Here is a 19927-nt window from a genome sequence, read left to right on the forward strand (position 1 = left end):
CCCTTTTGCTTCTCACTATGGAAAGAATAAAACTGATTTATTCAGTCTTTTAAATGAGAATCTATAAAGGAATCTTTCAAATACACCTGTATGCCACCATCCACATTGATGGATAATTTTATAATTTTAGATTGCTTCTAAAGTTAGACCTTTTTAATTCACATTTACATTCCATATAACCCTTTTTACTGATACTGATGGTTTATGCATAATAATCCATGATTTTTCAATAAGTCAGGAACATAGAGGACAAAGATGCAATAAATGTGTTGGTCTTCCCTCCAGTTCTTTGGAATGCAGAACAAAAATGAAATATCAGCTTCAAAGACTATCTCAGGAACAATGAAATCTGGCAATAGATTAATTTCCTAATCCCACTATGATTATAATACATAAATAGAATTTGATAAAGTCCATTTGTAATTCCCCATACTAGGTCATGAAATTGCTGAAAGATTTTAATGATTTGCAGTTATATGATTTTTTGAGACTTCTATGCTTTAATTCAACAGCAAAGATTTCAGTACAATGCACATTTTAATCAAGCAAACTAGGTTTACTAACATGTATAAAATGAACAGTAACAGTGTTACCTAATCAAAAGGTAGGAGCAAAATATCTTTCAGAAATTAAAAAGATATTGAGTAGCTGAATTATAGAGGTTTTTTTCTCATCTTAATTTTTAACACATCAAAAGAAAACCATTTATTGAATGGCTTTTTCCATTCAATGGCAGTATCATAGAATCATAGAATATCCTGAGTTGCAAGAGACAATAAATTTCCAAAAAGAAGTCCTGGTAGTACTTGACTCAATTTCACAACTGATGTGCTATCTGTGCAGCTGTATAATTAGGAGTTCTATTTATGGTAAGATACTACATCACAGAAGTTTCTATAGAAAGTCCTACTGGACTATATGGCACTGCAAAATATTTGTATGGTTTTCATAACCTAAACCGATATCGCAAAATCAATATTTGCTTGCTTAAATTAAACACTAATTTAATATAGACATATGCTTCTTACATTTTTATTATGGAAAATACCTTTTCTTCAAAAGCACATATTTATATGTTTTTATTTAAAAAACAGTATTGAAACCTTCAGACTTGTATTACTAAATTCAAAAGAGCCAGGCTATTACACAAAATATTTCATTGCTCTGTGTCCCTTGCAAGACCCTGAAATTATTCCTTTTCAACTCCTAAAGTTGCCAGGATTTTGTTATTTTATTAGTGGATCATTTTACCTTTTTGTGCTAAACCATCAGCATTATTGTTTGGAGGCAAATCCATTCTGTAGGAGATCTTTCTTAGAATTGAGATGCAAGATTTCTAGATTCTTCAAGTTTTGCCTAAGTTTTTGGAAAAGGAAAAAGGAATGCTACAAGGAGCACAAGTGCACCTTCTTTCCTTCTTCTTTTCATCTTTCCATCTTTTCCAGTCTTCTCTCACTTGACAAACACCACATAAGACGCTTACGTACTCTCTAAATATTCTAGACTCTTAAACAAAACATCCCAGGCATTTTTAGAGTTGCCCAAGCAAGCGGATCTACATGGCGAGTGGAGAGGTCAGCTTGTTAGAGACACTTATTGTGACCACACCCAGTACAAGGCGCCCTCAGTTATTCAAGGGCTAGATGTACTTGGGGAATGGAGAAATGCATGATGCCCAAGCTACTCTCCAACCCATAATAAACCCTCATTGCACTGCACTCATCCTGTCTCTTTCCAACGTCCTGAGGGCTGCTCTCTCAAGAAAGGTGTGGCATGTTGATTGTTTGCTGAGTGAAAAGTGTAATCCAGAGTCAGCAAGAAGCAATTAATGAGATTCTATAAGACGTGGAAGGGCAGATGAAATTAAAAAAAATATGTTCATGTTTTCTGCATGTGTCAGATGCATTTGCATCATTCTCATTGTGAGATTTGCAGAAGTGAGTCTGCAAGAAGTACTTTAATAAAGTAAAAATCTGTGTAGACAAACAGGAGTGTTAGAGCAGCACCTCTTTTAAAAGAACAGCTTAAACCCAAGCTTTTCCAAGTTTATGTCATAGACATGGTGCAGTAGTAGGTTTTGTTCTCACTTGATTGAGGTACATGTAAGTCTAACTTGTAAAAGGCTGTGGCACTATTTCACTACATAACATTTATGAATTATTTTACTATTAAAATCAGCATATCAGGACAGAAATATTCTAATTTATTTTGTGCTTTTTTATTATGCCAGTGTCCGCTGTACAATTGTTCACTATCCATTAGCTATGAAATAAGAAATTGCCATTGTCAAACAGAGTCAAGCATCAACATTTTACCATACTGTTGTCTTCTTTCTTGTGCCTGTTGCACACCTTCCAAACTGAGCACAGGGGGAAGGCAGCCTTCAAAGGAGGGCTGCAGTGCCTCTGTCTGCACACATCCAAGGAGGACTGAGAGGACAGTGTGAAGGCAGAGCCAGGAGACTGTGCTGAGCTCCATGAGCAGGTCTCCTCTTCTTCAATCAGGGCAGCAATAAGAAAGTCAGACCATTTTCCACTTCTGCACTAGGAAAGTCATGTCAGTGGCCATGTGGATCGTACCAGTCATGCCCTTAGTTTACAAAATTATTTTGCTTTGGCCCACATGTCCTTGCTTACTGCAAGCTTCCTTTGTCAATTTGTGTAAGTTATTCAAGATCCCTTGACTTTGACAAGATTTAGGTGCCTACAAGACACCTCCAGGGAGATGTAGGAGGCTTTTCACTTCTCTGACAGATTCTTTCTGTCAGCTCTGGGAGTTTGCAGGGATAAGGACTTCTAAGACTCTCTATGAAAGCAAAAAGAAGACTTTAGCACTACTGCATTAGGTGATGCTGTATTATGGCAACAGTAGAGAGACTGTTTTGGAGAAAGCAATTTCATTTGTACATTTCTCAGCTAAGATTAAGACATGGTGAGAGCATTGCTTACTTAGCACCACAAGACTGAGCCTTAGGAGGCAAAGAAAAATAGGCAAAGGAGATAATGGTGCTCTTGTCATACACTTCTGCTAAACACAAGGAGGAGAAAACATTTTTTTTTCTCTATTACTCTTTCCCGTGTAGTAAATGCTTGTCAGAATTTACTTCTGCAGGTGATAGAGGTTCTCCACAAATACCAGATGTCACAGCTTAAGGAAGAAAACACATCATGATGGTGGGTGGGAGGGGAATTTAAGGGTTGAGGAGGGGAACAACAGGAGGAGAAAAAAGGGAAAATATGGTGAGGGTTTTGTTTTATTTTCCAGGAGGTTACATGGAAACAGAGGCAGCAGCTCAGGAATCTCTGGGATTAGGCAAACTTGGAACACAAGCAGAAAAGGACAGAAGACTAAAGAAAAAGTGAGTACTGTTTTTATGTGACTTTTTGGCTGCAACTTGATCCAATTATCAGAAATTTTATTGTTTCACTCAAATGCAGAATGAGAAGCAAGACCATCTACTATGGCATTTTGGTAGTGATATTTCTTTCCCCTGTAAAAGTTCTTAAAGCTGCATATAAAATATAGGGGAAAATATTCAGAGTCTGTCAGTTGTACGATATTATTTCACTTGTGAAAGAACATAGGTTTATGAGAGACATTTTTCCATTTCCCATTGTCATTAATCCTGTGCTTTTTGCCTTCTGTGCAATTCTTAAAAAATAGTCACATATTTAATGACTCCCTATGTAGATTTTCTTTCTCAAAAGGGTGAAAAGCTTTTTTGTATTATCCAGTGAACAGAGTGTAATTTCTGTTTCTAGTTTTTAAAGGTTCCCTATAAACCCTAGCAGCTTCACTTTCTTTTTGCTTGTCAGCAAATACAGGCAAAAAGGAACCTAGCTTTTTGTTTGCATCAATTATATAATAATTTAATGCTGTCTTTCATACACCTCCTTGTAAAAACAGTAAACTGACTCATAGCAGCTGCCAGGAGCTATGAAGAACTAATAAAATAAGGCTGCAAACACAAAAGAAACCTCTTGGCAGAATTACACTTCCAGTGTAATTAGAGGGTGTCAGAGAAAAAGATGGTACTTAAAATTGACTTTTCAAATTCATTCTGTAAACAAATAGGTTTACTTTTCATCCGTAGCCATTAACTTTATTGCCATTATTTAGATTCTGAAAGCCTAATTTTTAAATTTTTTTGGGTTTTCAGATTTGTTTCACTCTTCTAAGACTTCTTTGCTGAGTTTCAAGAAAATTTGCAATTCTAATCCAAAGAATCTAGGGATAATATTTAAACTTCTCTTTAAATTCTTATATAGAATATTTTTAATCACTACTTTCCTGTCAAGCGCTTGATTAAATATAACTTTAAATGTACACATTCATGTCATGTACAAATGCAAGTATTCTGTTTAAATCAGCCTCAATTTAGCAATTAAAGATAGAGAAGTACTCACTGGCTAGCTGAAAGAAAAGAAACATTTTAAATTCAACTAAGAAATTCACAATAGCATTCACAGAAATGTTACAGCTGATGAGTCTTCTTCCTGTGTTCTTATCTATACGTTTTTATCACTAATCAGTAATTTTAGAAATATATGGATCTAGATTAGATTACTGTGCTTTTTTTACTAAATCTAGAAAGCATCTTTGAGGCCATCACTACCATTCGTAAAGAATATAATTTAATTTTTAGCAGCCTTTTTTTTTTCTGAAGTCCCAATGTACCTTCCAGTTCTGAGGGCTGAATGTATCACAGTATTGAAATCATTTTGAAAGGACAAATGCATTCATTTTGTTCACTTTTTTATGTGTTAGTTCTTTAAACCAGGTAAAATAACATAAGACTGGGCACACACAACTGCAAACATGACGTGAATACTTCATCTATAGATTGCCTACCAACTTTTGAGTCTGTAAATAATGGGTGTGCAGATAATCTGTCATTAAATTTCTGTCCAATCTTTCAAAATCCCATGCGTTCTACTTTTCAAGTCTTTCCTTTTTTTCTCCTGTGTCTGTCTGTCCTTGGTTCTTTATGGGTTTGATATAACCAAAATGTCCTCTGCTGGAAGGAAAGAAATCTTTCCTTTGTGACTATTCTATTAGTCGGAACTGTATATTATTTATCCAAAGTATATGTTCTACAACTGTCTTGTGAAGAAATGTAATTTTTCACCTGTTCCTTTTAGGGTTACCTGTCTTCATAGTTTCTCACTTCAGAATCCTCCTGCAGAAAGGTTAACATACATTGCTAGTTTACATATATATGTATGTATATCTTATATAATTTTAGAGGAACCATAATATAGGAAAAAATGTAATGTATAATGGTGTTAGAGATATACAGGAGATTCTGCTGAAATATGGTGGTTGTTAGGGTGCCAGGCTGTCAACACAGTGTAAGAGAATTAACACCTTGTAAGAAATGCAGTCACAACATCAAAGAGTGGGTCAGGTTGGAACACAGGGGGTCATCTGGTCCAACCTCCCTGCTCAAGCAGGCTGATCCCAGAGCACATGGCACAACATTGAGTCTAGAGGGTTCTTGAATATCAGTCATTTATTTGCATGTCTTATCTTAGAAAATATTAAAATAAGACAGTCCAGAAAGTAATTTAAATGAAAAGTTTGTTGCAGGAGGTCACATTCCTTTGTACCAGTTCCTAACAATGCCCAATTCCCTCTGGAAGTAGCTTGGCCAGACACACAAGGTTACTGAACTGTGTAGTGCAAATGAGGATGCTATGCTATGTAACATTAATGGTGGTGGGGATGTGTGGAAGGTCTTTATAAGACATAATAAGAGAAGTCTGAGAGTCGTTTCCTAGCTTGTGATGTAGCAGGAAGATCTGTGGCAGTATGATTTAAGTCCAAGTGCTTGATTCTTCTTTTACTGCTAAACAAACCTGCTCTGCAAACCCTGCAGAGACAATGAGCACAGTCACTGGAACAGAACAGAGCAATTCACCTTGTAAGCATTTCTAACTAACCTGGATTAGGACATAAAAGCCCGAGAGAACCAAACCCACCAATAGGATAGGTAAAGGGTAGGCTAAACCTGGGAAGTACTACTTTGTATTACATTTCAGGTCTGAGAGAGCTTTACTTATGCTAGATTTGTCACTCCCTTTAAAAAAAAATAAAAACCAAAGCCAAAGCAGACAAAATCAAAAACAACCTCAACAAACAAACAAAAACCCAAACCTGCAAAAAAAAACCCCAACAGTACAAAAAACCTCAAAACAGTGATGCCAGAGCCAAATCTCTTTTCTATAAAACAGGTATAATACCACATACTGAAATTGTCTTTCTTTTGACACATGCAAGTTAGGTGAAATGGCTTTCAGCCCTTCTAACAGCTCAGCAAATACCTGAGTTGAGTTGTGGTTCTGTGCAGGAAGGCAAGGACTCTCCCCTCTCTGTGAAACAGAGGTCAGATTCATCCCTGTGATCAACACAGGGGTACTGTGATAGTAGCCATGATCTTCACCAGACTCTGATATTAGCTTTGATTTAGTTTGGATAGAAGTCATTGTAAAAGAACAGATTCCTGTTAAAATTGCATCCATAGTATCTCTTAACTGAGAAATACTTCAAATGCTAAATTTCTCATTTTACATTTTTGAATGTATTTCCTTTCATCAGTAATTCCAGAAGGTTGCCCCTTCCCCAGGGATGAAGATGCATGACATTTCAAATTGCCACATGCTGCAGCAGCAGGTTCCAATGGTCAATTGAGTGTCCTGGGCACCTGCTCCCTCAAGCAAGCATTGACTCTGGCCCCCATGGAGTTAGGAACACACTGCAGTGTGTTATAGAGCTTTAGACCAATTTGTGTGCGTGGAAGCAGGTACTGAATAATGCATTTCACTCTGAAAATTTTAATGAGTATGGTAATTCTGGAGCCCAATTCTCTCTCTGGTGATTATAGTGTAATTAACCTAAATTTCAAGGTTTCTCTGCTTCATGTTTAGAAGATGCTATTTAGATGTAAAATTTCTTTCAGTTTCAATTGACTGCTTAGACATCATTAAAATGTAATTAACAGTTTGTTTCAATGATATGCTAGACATTTATAAACCTCCAACAAGAGTCTCTATTCATCCAAAATTTGGTTATTACAGTACATCTATTAGGAACAAGTCTTACTCCTAAGGCATCAAAAAGAAATTAAGAAAGCTGTGTAGAATTTTTAAATTATACCCAACATCTCTTATAAGTGGAAAAGATGAATTTAAGTTGCCTGACTCCTCCATAGATGACAGACATTAAATAAATGACAGTTCTGGTTAATACTGAAACTTTTTTAGGTCTTACTATTTGTAAATTGAGCATGCAGTTCTAGGAAACAAAAGATGGGGATAAGGGTATTTAAAGCATTTAGGCTGTTATTCATTGTTTTGTGAAATTGTGTGATGTTGGGTGTATGTGTGCTTAACTTTTATTATTTAAACTAGACTTTGTATTTCACTTCACTTGTTCTATACAAAATGTGATGATGTATTGTATGTAGAATCTTCTGCCTTTTGCCAGAACTTTCAGAGCCTGTTTGCCTAGAGAGTAACTTGTTCAACAAAACTCAAGATTTAGGACTAGAATTATTAATGGCACAGATACTGTCTGTCACAGTTACATTAATTTGAACCCCCCAATGATTTAAATAGTTTGCGCTCCTCTAAACCATAATTTTAATTTAATATAAAGTCTCCAGAAGGCACCCATCAAAAAATGAAGAACACAGCTTTTTGTCTCAGTATTTTTTGTCCTAGTGACTAACCAGTCTCCCTCTGGAAAACAGTTACATAATTTCCAAATATGAATTTTATAGTTGACTTCAGCTACCATTCTCTGTGACTGTGCACACAATATCTCATATGTTCGTGACATCATCCTTTGTGGGTGTTGTGCAAGCTGTGCACAATGACTTGGCCTTGCATCCACACAGGGTTGTCATGATAACCCAAGCCAGGACCCAGCACAGGAAGTTCCGGTCAGTCCAGTTACTATTTCAAATTGAAAATGTTTCTGAAAGGCTCAGGTAGAGTCATAGTGTCCTCTGGAACAGCAGAAGTTGATCAATCTGTGTCCCACAAGGCAATTCATACATCAAAAATGAGTAGAGAGCACTGTGGCTAAAATAAACTGTATTCCCTGTAAAAATGCATATCTCCACTGACCCCATCTCAGGTAACAAATTAAGGCACTTAAGAGAAGCTGTATAAATGTTTTACTGTCTTTTTCACTAAAATGCCATACATTGAGCCCTTTATGAAAATATTCTTTAACAATGAACTCGGCCAAACTTGAAGTATTATCAGCTAGTACAGTTGTGTTTGCTTCCCGTTTTGTCATAACTATCCGAGTGAACATCAGTTGTTTTCTCCTTATCCACAGTGAGTGAACATCAGTTGTTTTGTCCTTATCCACAGTTTGCTCAGGAATGATATCAAACTGCCCTTACCTAAAAGCTTCACTGGTAGCGAATACAGCTCTAGAGAGTCTTGCTTTGTACAGTGTAGTACGGCTCCGAGGGCCAGGAATGCTTCTCAAATGAAATGTTTGATTTGATCTGCAACAATGTGCAAAGTAGCAGCAAATAAGCATCTCTATGAGGAAAAACAAGACCTATGTGTGTCATATGTTGCATGAAGGTGTGTAATAATTGGTCACAGTGACTGACATTTCACAGGATGTGCTGAGTGTATCCCCTGTAGGCACTACCCTACAGGCAAGGTTTGAGAGACATGTAAGAGCTCTGTGGTCCTAGGTTGCCACTCAGAGGTGGATTTGACCTTGTGCATGCTGCTAATACAGTGGGAGATGGGCATGTGCCATCCCTTCTGCAGCAATCCCAAAGACAAACTTTTATAATATTTTGTATAGATTTTGTACAAATTATTAGAAAAATCCCTGAAAAAGAATTCATATGCAAGCCAGCTATTCTGGATCATGATGGCAGGATCCCAGTCCAGAAGCTGATGAATTCCCCACTTTGTTAGTATGAGTCAAGGGCAGTGCTTTAGCCTAACATTTTTTTTCAGTTTTGTTTGATTTGACTCTGGAGAAGAATCTATTAATTCCATATTTCCAAAACAAGCTCAGAATGTGAGGTTTATATTTTCCAAAGAAAATTGAAGTAAACCATTCTTTCCCAGAACCTGTTTTGGGGGGGATTTACTCTACACCTACAGGTTTTTGTTTGCCAGATACAGCTTCCTGCTTTCAAGTGCATTGCAGAGGAGCCTTAATGTGCCAGGACATGTGCTTACATACATGAATAAACACTTGTAAAATCAAGACTTAAGCAGTTCTCCTATGGAAAATTATGCTGTAAAAAGAAATTCTTAGTGTTCATAGCCTTAAAATGAACTTTCCAGAGAGAATTGCAGTGCTATTGTCCTCGTTTAGGACAAAATTCCACAACTCCCTCCCCCACCACCGGGTTCGGGAGGAATTTCCTCAGAGGAGAAGGTGGAAAAAACTTGTTTATTGAGAAACAATGAAAAAAAAACACTCCCCAACACAAGGAAAACAGTCCGAGATGACAAGAAATGTTTTCACCAGTCCAAGAGAGGGTGAGCAGTCTCTGTTGAGGAGGGTGCCAAAGCTTCTTTCACGTGCAGACTCCGGGGGGTGTTCCCTTGATGTTCCCGAATCAGGGCCCGAAGCAGGTCCGATGTCTTCAAGGAAGGGAGGAAGGAAAGAAGGGGAAACACAAAAGCAGAAAAAGATGGCAAAAAAACAAGCAAAAAGCAGAAAGCAAAGAGCAAAGCCAGCAAAAGCAGCCTAAAGCTAGCAGCAAGCCAGAAGCAAGCAGCCGGGGGAGGGGCTCAGCCACAGACAAAACAAACTGGGCACACGGGAACAGGGGGAAAAAAAAAAAAAAAAACAAAAACAAAAAAAAAAGAAAACCAACCACGATTTGGGATACAAAGCATGAAAATGTCCTGTCACCCCAGGACATTCCACCCCTTATCCCATATCGTGAACATGTTACTGAACACAATGAAAAAAAAACTTTCTTCTCACTTGCTCAAACCTTCCACACTTAACACATTTCCTTCCATCTTACTTGCTCAGACCTTTGACACTTTCATGTTTCCTTCTGTCTCATATCTGTATGACCTAACGTACAAACAATGGTGGTAATGCTCAGCGAACAATGATATCATCCCACAATCAGATCTCCCTGAGGTACACAACGGGTTGTCCCATCTTTCTGCATTATCCACCAGGTATAACCTGGTCCTTGAGCAAAAACAATCCCACGAATGGGTTTGCCTGTACTCAAGGCAGGATTAATCCATACTGTCTTCCCCAACAAACCTCTGACATGGGCCACTGGGACTTTATCTCCATCTACTATATTAAGGGGCTCAGACTGGGCAGGACCTGCTCGGTTGGTGGAACCTCGAGTGTTAACTAACCAGGTGGCTCTTGCTAAATGCTGCTCCCAGTTCTTGAAAGACCCCCCACCCAGTGCTTTCAAAGTGGTTTTTAACAATCCATTGTACCTCTCCACTTTACCTGCAGCTGGTGCATGGTAGGGGATGTGGTACACCCACTCGATGCCATGTTCCCTAGCCCAGTTGTTAATAAGATTATTTTTAAAATGAGTCCCATTGTCTGACTCAATCCTCTCAGGAGTACCATGCCTCCAAAGAACTTGCTTTTCAAGGCCCAGGATGGTGTTGCGGGCTGTAGCATGAGACACGGAGTAGGTTTCCAACCATCCCGTAGTGGCTTCTACCATGGTTAGCACATGGCGCTTGCCTTGGCGGGTTTGAGGCAGCGTGATGTAATCAATCTGCCAAGCCTCCCCATACTTGTACTTGGACCACCGCCCCCCATACCAGAGGGGCTTCACCCGCTTAGCCTGTTTAATGGCAGCACACATCTCACAGTCATGAATAACCTGAGAAATGCTATCCATGGTTAAATCCACCCCTCGGTCTCGTGCCCACTTATAGGTGGCATCTCTACCCTGGTGGCCTGAGGCATCATGGGCCCATCGTGCTAGGAACAGCTCTCCTTTGTGCTCCCAGTCAAGATCTATCTTCAACTCCCCTATCTTTGCAGCCTGATCTACCTGCTGATTGTTCTGCTGCTCCTCATTGGCTCTGCTTCTAGGGACATGGGCATCTACATGGCGAACCTTCACAGGTAGTTTCTCTAACCGGGTAGCGATGTCTTTCCATTCTTCAGCAGCCCAAATTGGTTTTCCTCTGCGCTGCCAGTTCGCCTCCTTCCATCTCTTCAGCCATCCCCACAGAGCATTGGCTACCATCCAGGAATCAGTATAAAGGTAAAGTTTTGGCCACTTCTCCGCTTCAGCAATGTCCAGGGCCAACTGAACGGCTTTGAGCTCCGCAAGTTGACTCGATCCACCTTCTCCTTCCATAGCTTGTGCGACCTGTCGTGTGGGGCTCCATACGGCTGCTTTCCACTTGCGGTTCATCCCCACAAGGCGACAGGAACCGTCAGTGAAAAGAGCGTAGCGTGTGTCTTCTGCTGGCAGCTGATTATACGGTGGAGCTTCTTCGGCACGTGTCACTTGCTCTTCTCCCTCTTCACCAGTAAGACTGAAGCTTTCACCCTCAGGCCAATTTGTAATTACCTCCAGAATCCCAGGACGATTTAGTTTCCCAATTTGGGCGCGCTGTGTAATGAGGGCAATCCACTTGCTCCAGGTAGCATTGGTAGCATGGTGGGTAGAGGGAACCTTTCCTCTAAACATCCACCCCAGCACGGGTAGTCGAGGTGCCAGGAAGAGTTGTGTCTCGGTACCAATCACTTCTGAAGCAGCTTGGACTCCTTCATACGCAGCCAAGATTTCTCTCTCTGTTGGGGTGTAGTTGGCTTCAGACCCTCTGTAGCTCCGACTCCAGAATCCCAATGGTCGGCCTCGGGTCTCACCAGGCACCTTCTGCCAAAGGCTCCAGGACAGGCCATGGTTCCCAGCTGCAGAGTAGAGCACGTTCTTTACCTCTGGTCCTGTCCTGACGGGGCCAAGGGCTACTGCATGAGCAATCTCCTGCTTGATCTGGGCAAAGGCTTGCTGCTGTTCAGGGCCCCAATAGAAATCGTTCTTCTTACGGGTAACAAAGTAAAGAGGGCTCACAATCTGACTATATTCAGGAATGTGCATCCTCCAGAAACCTATAGCACCTAAGAAAGCTTGTGTTTCCTTCTTGTTGGTTGGTGGGGACATAGCTGTGATTTTATTGATGACATCAGTAGGAATCTGGCGCCGTCCATCTTGCCACTTCACTCCCAGGAACTGGATCTCCCGAGCAGGTCCCTTAACTTTACTTTTCTTAATGGCAAAACCAGCTTCCAGGAGAATTTGGATGATTTTCTCTCCTTTCTCAAACACTTCTGCTGCTGTGTTTCCCCACACAATGATATCATCAATGTATTGTAAATGTTCTGGAGCCTCACCCTTTTCTAGCGTAGTCTGGATCAGTCCATGGCAGATGGTGGGACTGTGCTTCCACCCCTGGGGCAATCGGTTCCAGGTGTACTGCACGCCCCTCCAGGTGAAAGCAAACTGAGGCCTACATTCTGCAGCCAGAGGAATGGAGAAAAACGCATTAGCAATGTCGATTGTGGCGTACCACTTCGCTGCTTTGGACTCCAGCTCGTACTGGAGTTCCAGCATGTCCGGCACAGCGGCGCTCAGTGGTGGAGTCACTTCGTTCAAAGCACGGTAATCCACGGTCAATCTCCATTCTCCTTCAGATTTACGCACAGGCCAGATGGGACTGTTGAAGGGTGAGTGGGTTTTGCTGACCACCCCTTGGCTCTCCAGCTCTCGGATCATCTTGTGGATGGGGATCACAGCATCTCGATTTGTTCGATACTGCCGGCGATGCACTGTCGAGGTGGCAACAGGTACTCGTTGCTCTTCTACCTTCAGGAGTCCTACTGCAGATGGGTTCTCTGACAGTCCAGGCAAGGTGTTCAATTTCTTAATGCCCTCTGCCTCCACAGCAGCTATTCCAAAAGCCCATCTGAACCCCTTAGGGTCTTTGTAATAGCCATTCCTGAGATAGTCTATGCCCAGAATACACGGAGCCTTTGGGCCAGTCACAACTGGATGTTCCTGCCACTCCTTCCCAGTCAGGCTCACCTTGGCTTCCAACAGGGTCAGTTCTTGTGATCCCCCTGTCACCCCGGCAATAGAAATAGGTTCTGTTCCCTCATGTTCTGATGGCATTAGGGTACACTGAGAACCGGTGTCAACCAAAGATTTATATTTCTGTGGCTCTGATGTGCCAGGCCATAGAACCCACACAGTCCAAAAGACTCGGTTTTCCCGTGCCTCTTCCTGGCTAGAGGCAGGGCCCCTCTAAGCCTGGTTATCCTTCTCTCCTGAGACATATGTCTTGGAAGTTCCTTCAAGGGGATCGGACAAGTCATCATCATCATTATGCCTGACAGTTCGAGTACGGGCAACTGGAGCTGCTTCCCTTTTCCTACCTTCCTTCAATTCACGCACCCGTTGTGCCAGAGCAGCAGTAGGCTTCCCATCCCGTCTCCTCATGTTTTCTCCAGACTCACGTAGGAAGAACCACAACTCAGCTCGTGGGGTGTACCTTCTCTCCCCAACAGAGGAACGTCTGCGTTGGATACTAGGGCCTCTAATTTGTACAGCTGAGATTTGGAGGAGGTCCTCCTTAATCTCTTCCCTGAGTTTCTTACGACTTTCCTCTATTTTATCTTCTAATTTCTGCAGTCGTGTTTCCACAGCTGCAATTCTGGCATGAGTTGGGCCATGTACAGCATCTGCATATGCCCGAAGCTTCTTTGCCATATCGAGCACAGTCTCATATACCTCATCCCGCTTCATTATTGCTAGAGCAGAAGCGTATTCAGGTGGCCCAAGGCGCACAAGTTTCCTCCACATTACAGGTGTGCACGGTACTAAGTCCGGATTCCTAGTTGTTATATCATCTGAAAAAATGATCTCTACCACTGCCATCTCCCTCAGGCGTTGGATCCCCTGTTCTATGGTCTTCCACCGTGTCTGCTGAATATAAAGGTCATCTGCACACAGGTATCTTTGTGCTACGCTGTCCAGGACCCGTTCCCAGAGGCTGTGAGGGCTAGCCCTCCTCATCATGCCTTGGTCGATGACAGGATCATGTGACAGGGATCCTAAATGCCTCGCTTCAGTGCCATCCAGAATGGTAGCCTCCCCTGCCGCATCCCAAAGGCGGACTAGCCAACTAATTATAGACTCATCGGGCTGTCGCCTATAATCCTTCCTTAGGCCTCGAAGGTCCTTCAGGGAGAAGGAATCAATATTGGCTCCGGAATCTGTGCCACTTGCTGTGGTCTCTGATTTTGGTGATGGTCCTTCTCTTGGATCATCATCATCCTCCACCCTTCGGTCAGTCTTGCCTTTACACTTTCCACCTTTTGTATTTGCAGCAACAGCCATTGGTTGGGGCTTACTGTCTGGTTTAACTACTGGCCTGGAGCCTGGGATGTTTTCTGCAGCCTGAGTGACTGGGACACTAACTAATTTATCTCCCTGTTCCCTTTCCTCTATCTGCTGCCCTACAGTATCTAGCAGGGTGCGATAAGCATGTGCCAGGGCCCAGCTCACTGCAATGATCCTTTCCTCCTTAGTGTTACCATGGCACCTCTCTTTCAGATACTTTACCACCTCAGCTGGGTTCTGAATTTGTTCAGATGGGAAGTCCCAGACTACAGGATCAGAAAACTCCTTTAAAATTTGGCCCATATCCTCCCATTTCCCACGCCACTCAGAATTCTTCACCCTTGGTTTCACTCCTAAATCAGGAGTCTCACCAGCCCCTCTAGAAATCTCAGCCTTCATCTTATATAAACTGCAGACAGTATAAAGAAAGCTTACTAAATTGAATGCCAGAAAGATGGTGTCCTTGGCAGTCAGGGATAACCAAACATTTTCTAATAGAGATGTAAACAATTCGGAGGAGAAGAAGGAGAGCAAAGGCTGAAAAGCCTCCTCCCCTGCTTCTCCCCTAACAAACTGAGCACACAACCATAACCATGAACCATCCATTCCTGGAAACGATAGCAACATTTTTATGAACCTCTTACAAATCAACACAACCAAGCCCAGCCCGATAAATATTCTGGTTAGTGCCCCACGGTTACAAAAGCTATGCATCAAGGACAATATCGGGGCTATTGCTGGATAAGAGAATAAACCTAATGACCAAAAAGGTATTAAAACTTCAAAGAACCCTAATGACCAGAAATAAAGGCAGGCTTTCACTCCAGATGACATTATACCTTCAAAAAGAGACATACCAATATGCCCACAAAACAACAGAAACCAAAATATTATTAGAATGAAGTTTTTTCCACTTTGTATGATCACTTCCCCGTACGGGCCACCAAATTTGTTTGTCCTCGTTTAGGACAAAATTCCACAACTCCCTCCCCCACCACCGGGTTCGGGAGGAATTTCCTCAGAGGAGAAGGTGGAAAAAACTTGTTTATTGAGAAACAATGAAAAAAAAACACTCCCCAACACAAGGAAAACAGTCCGAGATGACAAGAAATGTTTTCACCAGTCCAAGAGAGGGTGAGCAGTCTCTGTTGAGGAGGGTGCCAAAGCTTCTTTCACGTGCAGACTCCGGGGGGTGTTCCCTTGATGTTCCCGAATCAGGGCCCGAAGCAGGTCCGATGTCTTCAGGGAAGGGAGGAAGGAAAGAAGGGGAAACACAAAAGCAGAAAAAGATGGCAAAAAAACAAGCAAAAAGCAGAAAGCAAAGAGCAAAGCCAGCAAAAGCAGCCTAAAGCTAGCAGCAAGCCAGAAGCAAGCAGCCGGGGGAGGGGCTCAGCCACAGACAAAACAAACTGGGCACACGGGAACAGGGGGAAAAAAAAAAAAAAAACAAAAACAAAAAAAAAGAAAACCAACCACGATTTGGGATACAAAGCATGAAAATGTCCTGTCACCCCAGGACAGCTATTAAGTCTCAGCTGACAACTCTGATGTATGTGTTAAACATCAGTAACATCTTATGAACAGAAGAACGTGTTGGATTGACTCTCTGCTTAGGGGAAAAAAAAGAATGATAAAGGTTGATAAGTTCATTTGATAAACGGACTTTCATTTTTTTAATGGGCAAATCCAAGTTTTAGATCTTTGTCAACAGGCAACCTGAAAGAATATCTATGTATTTTGTGGAATATTGTGGACTATTTTGTTTGAAACACTGCAGTTACCATGTAATTGCTTTTGAATCCACATGATGCCCCTTTAATTAGGTTAATTAATTAGGTTTCATGTGTGCAAGTGCAATTAGAATTTGATGTAGCGTGCTTGTGACTACAAATAATTCCTGTCTTCTGCAGTACGCAGATAGCTTTTTCTAATGATTTTTTTAATTGCACACATTTTAGAAAAATTAATCCAATTGGATTAATTAGGGTGTTTTTCTGTGCCATCCACATAATGTTCCTATATGCTTAATGGTTATTAAACACCATTGTACCCTAAACATATGCTATTTATTTTTTGATATAGCTCTTAAGAGTACAATGTCTTTTTAACCCCCCATCTTTTATTTTCTGAATCTTCAGGAAAATTCAAGTTTTGTATTTAATTTCATTTCTTCCTACCTCATCTATGAAAAACTCCCTGCTGTTGTGATTAGCTTTTAGACTGATCTTTAGTTTTTCCTCCCTTTCTAGCAAAATGTGTTTCTGTTTCCTCATTCTGGTGGAGGAAGGAGAGGTGTTCGATGTTCTGATACGCAGTTTAGGATTGTCTGCTGTGTGCAGTGTGGTTTTCTATTGGCTGGATCAGTGTCTAGTCGTTGAGACACACGAAGATGAACTTTATTTTTAAACTTAAAACCCTTAGCAAATATTTTAACTGGAACACTTTCAAATCATTAGTCAGTCAAAGCTTTTGCTACATTAAAAATGTGTCCCGCTCTTACATTGCCTTTTTAGCATTGCAAATGTAAAGATAAATGGGTATTTGTTTTGCAGAGGATTATTAAACCTTACTTAGATTATTCTGATCATGGAAGAGATGATAAAACATTTTATTACATATCTGCTTTATATTTTTAAAATATTTTATTTTCAATAAAACTTTTAAAAAATAATATTTTTATCCTTTGCTAAGTTTTAAAAATTCAATTCCTTATAAAAGATAAGAATATTTGTTACAGAAAATTGCAAATTTTTAATCAAACATAAACCCCTAAGGCTCTAATCCCTATCTTATCTACATTTATAAGTCTATCCACTGCAATTTGGAGCTTCTGGATAAATATAAGCTTATACCCTGATATATGCAGCTGGCTTTCTAAACAACTCTCTCCAGCAGATGTAAGTATCCTATCAGATTAGCTGTAGAATTAGGATTTAAAGGGAGAATGGGTAAAACACAGCACAGTAAAAAAAATCTTTTATGTTTATATATGTGTAAGGAAAATATAGTCAAATGGTGATAAATTTGTTGTTTTATGAAAAAAAAAATCCATAAAAATACCCTAAAGATAGAACCTAGAATTAAAGGTCCATCTTTCCCCTGCTGTATTTTATTATTCTCCAACAAGATACTCAGGAAGTGAGGGAATGTCCCTTGATCTTCTACTCCCACCATGGTCTTCAGGTCCTGTAAATTATCCCCAAGTGACTGCAAACTGCCAGCTCACTAAAACTACAACAAAATTACTTCCATTCCAACCAATCCCCTTGTTTCTGTCTACACATACCCAAAGGAGTACTCAGTGGAAAATGTGACAAATAGCAGTTCTGGTTCAATATACTCCAGAAGGCTCAATATTAAAAGCTTTTTCAGCAAAGGTGATCACATCAGTCCTTACAATTAGCTCAGTGGAAAATGAATATGACTCATGAGTGCATATTCAATTCTAGTGCTACTTCCATCAGATTTGGTAATTTTTTTAATAGTTCTCCAGTATTTTACTTATATTGCACAACTTTGTTGTCCTTCCCTTCCTTAACCTTCCTGTCTTAAACTTTCTGTGTATAAATTTGTCATTTGTTTCCATCTACTTTTCTGTGTTGCACTTTCTCTCCTCTCTCCCAGCTGTTCTGCTGATCTTGCACACATGAAAACAAAATTTAAATCCCCAAAAACAGTGCCCTTCTGAACTGACTAAAATGTCTGCAACCTCTTAGTTAATCACAGCAAAGGTTTTTCGTCTCACTTTTATTACAAGTACATCTACTAAGCATATCTAGATCTCTGGAAATAATTTGTTAATAGAAATTTTATATTTTGAGGTGTCTGAGTTTCATTCAGGCCTATAACTTTCATTTTTATGATGGCAAACAATGGATGATGTAGAAAGTTTATTATCAGCAGTGACATCCTATTTTCTCCTCCTGTACTGTACCTATTATATTGGCAATAGTAGGTTACCTAGAGGGCAAATCATTCATACCAGCTACTGATCTAGTGTAAGTATTACTGCTGAAATTAAAATAATTCCAGGAATAAATGGCCATGGAATATGTTAGTCACCTACCTACATGAGGTCTGCATTTCAAAAACAACCAAATCAAATTTTACAACCAGTTCTAGGTAATTTATGATTACTATGAGATGTGTTCCTAAAATATTATTAAAGTGAACAGAGGAAAGTAAACCTTGGTATGCAGTCCACTCAATCTTATTACATAACTGTGGTAATTTGGTTAAATCCAATCAAGATTTTTGGGGTTACACAAAAACCCTTATGAAATTATTCAAATCTAAACAAAAAGCTTTGATTTGAAAACCTTCTCCCCATTTTCTGTGGTTACAGATCTTTGGCATGAATATGTATTGTAGATGGAAGATGTGCTGTGCTGAGGGGTACCTAATAAATAGCCAACAGGAGTTTAATGAAAATCTCATTCTGACAATTTCACCTGTTCCTCACAAGAGCACTTAACTTTTGTAAAGCATTGAAAGACCAGTTACAAAGATTTCTATAGTTATAATAGTGACATTATTTTATCTATCATATTATTTATTTTTTTATGGACTACTATATGTTCATTAACATTTATGTGCTTTTTTTTTCCATTCATCTCTCTTCATCTCATGAAAAGCATATCTGGGTAAGTTAAAATGCCATGGCTGCTGAACATGTTATTCTTCAGCACCATGTTTATTTTATATGTTTTGTTCCTACTTTTTTTGTTTTTCCGTGAATCTTATGTAACAATCCATGCAGAAAACTGAAACTGAATCCCTGCAAAAAAAATAAATGAAAGCTTTCAAAGTAATTCTGAATAACAGGAAACCTTGAAAGCATACATAAATTTAGGTCAGGACTTGCTCCTGAAGTGCTTAATAGAATGAGTTAACTACTTGGAGATAACTTCTATCATTTTTTTAAAAATAAACACATTTTGTAAGGTCTAAAGTCCAGAATAAAAAAGACATTCAGGAATTAAAATCAGTGGAAAAATCATGAGTTTAGCAAGTGCTGTTAAGACATAAATTCTGTTTAATTAAATCACAGAAGACAGAGAGTACACAATTTTTTTTTATTCTGTTTGAATCCTCATGCTGTTTCAAAGCAAACATATATGCAAAAATATTTTATTTGTGCATATAATTTTACTGTTTTCTTTTTCACCAGTTCATTTTCTTGTTTGTTTTGGTTTTTGTAATTGTTAACCCAATACAAAGCTTAAAATCTTCATCTCTTCTTTGATCTATTGTAGCAATGCTATTTCTTCTTGAGTAAGAACTTGCAGACTTAAGGAGGAAATTTCAGGGGATGAAAGTGTACAAAACATAAAGAACAAGGGTTGGTTACCACATTAGTTTAGAATATGTGATTATGAAATTGCTTTATAAAAATAACTTTGTTAACATTTGATCAGCCTGGAAACACTGAGAGTCTCTAGTATAGTACAGTACACACAAGACTGCAAGACTATGTATTATGCAACTCTGCTTATTTCACAGCTGGTTTATTTGGTTTTTAATACT

General features: G+C 39.7%; 1 protein-coding gene across 2 annotated transcripts in view; it reads left to right on the forward strand.

Annotated features, from left to right (window-relative positions):
* PPFIA2 (PTPRF interacting protein alpha 2) overlaps window positions 1-19927 on the forward strand; it is a 205659-nt gene that overhangs the window by 164824 nt on the left and 20908 nt on the right. For both annotated transcript variants that reach the window (XM_063396404.1, XM_063396405.1), the window contains one exon: window positions 3265-3358. In XM_063396404.1, coding sequence (XP_063252474.1) covers window positions 3265-3358 — 94 coding nt within the window. The remainder of the gene's footprint in view (window positions 1-3264; window positions 3359-19927) is intronic.

The sequence above is a fragment of the Prinia subflava genome, chromosome 4, assembly GCF_021018805.1.
Source record: "Prinia subflava isolate CZ2003 ecotype Zambia chromosome 4, Cam_Psub_1.2, whole genome shotgun sequence".
Classification (NCBI taxonomy): Eukaryota; Metazoa; Chordata; class Aves; order Passeriformes; family Cisticolidae; genus Prinia; species Prinia subflava.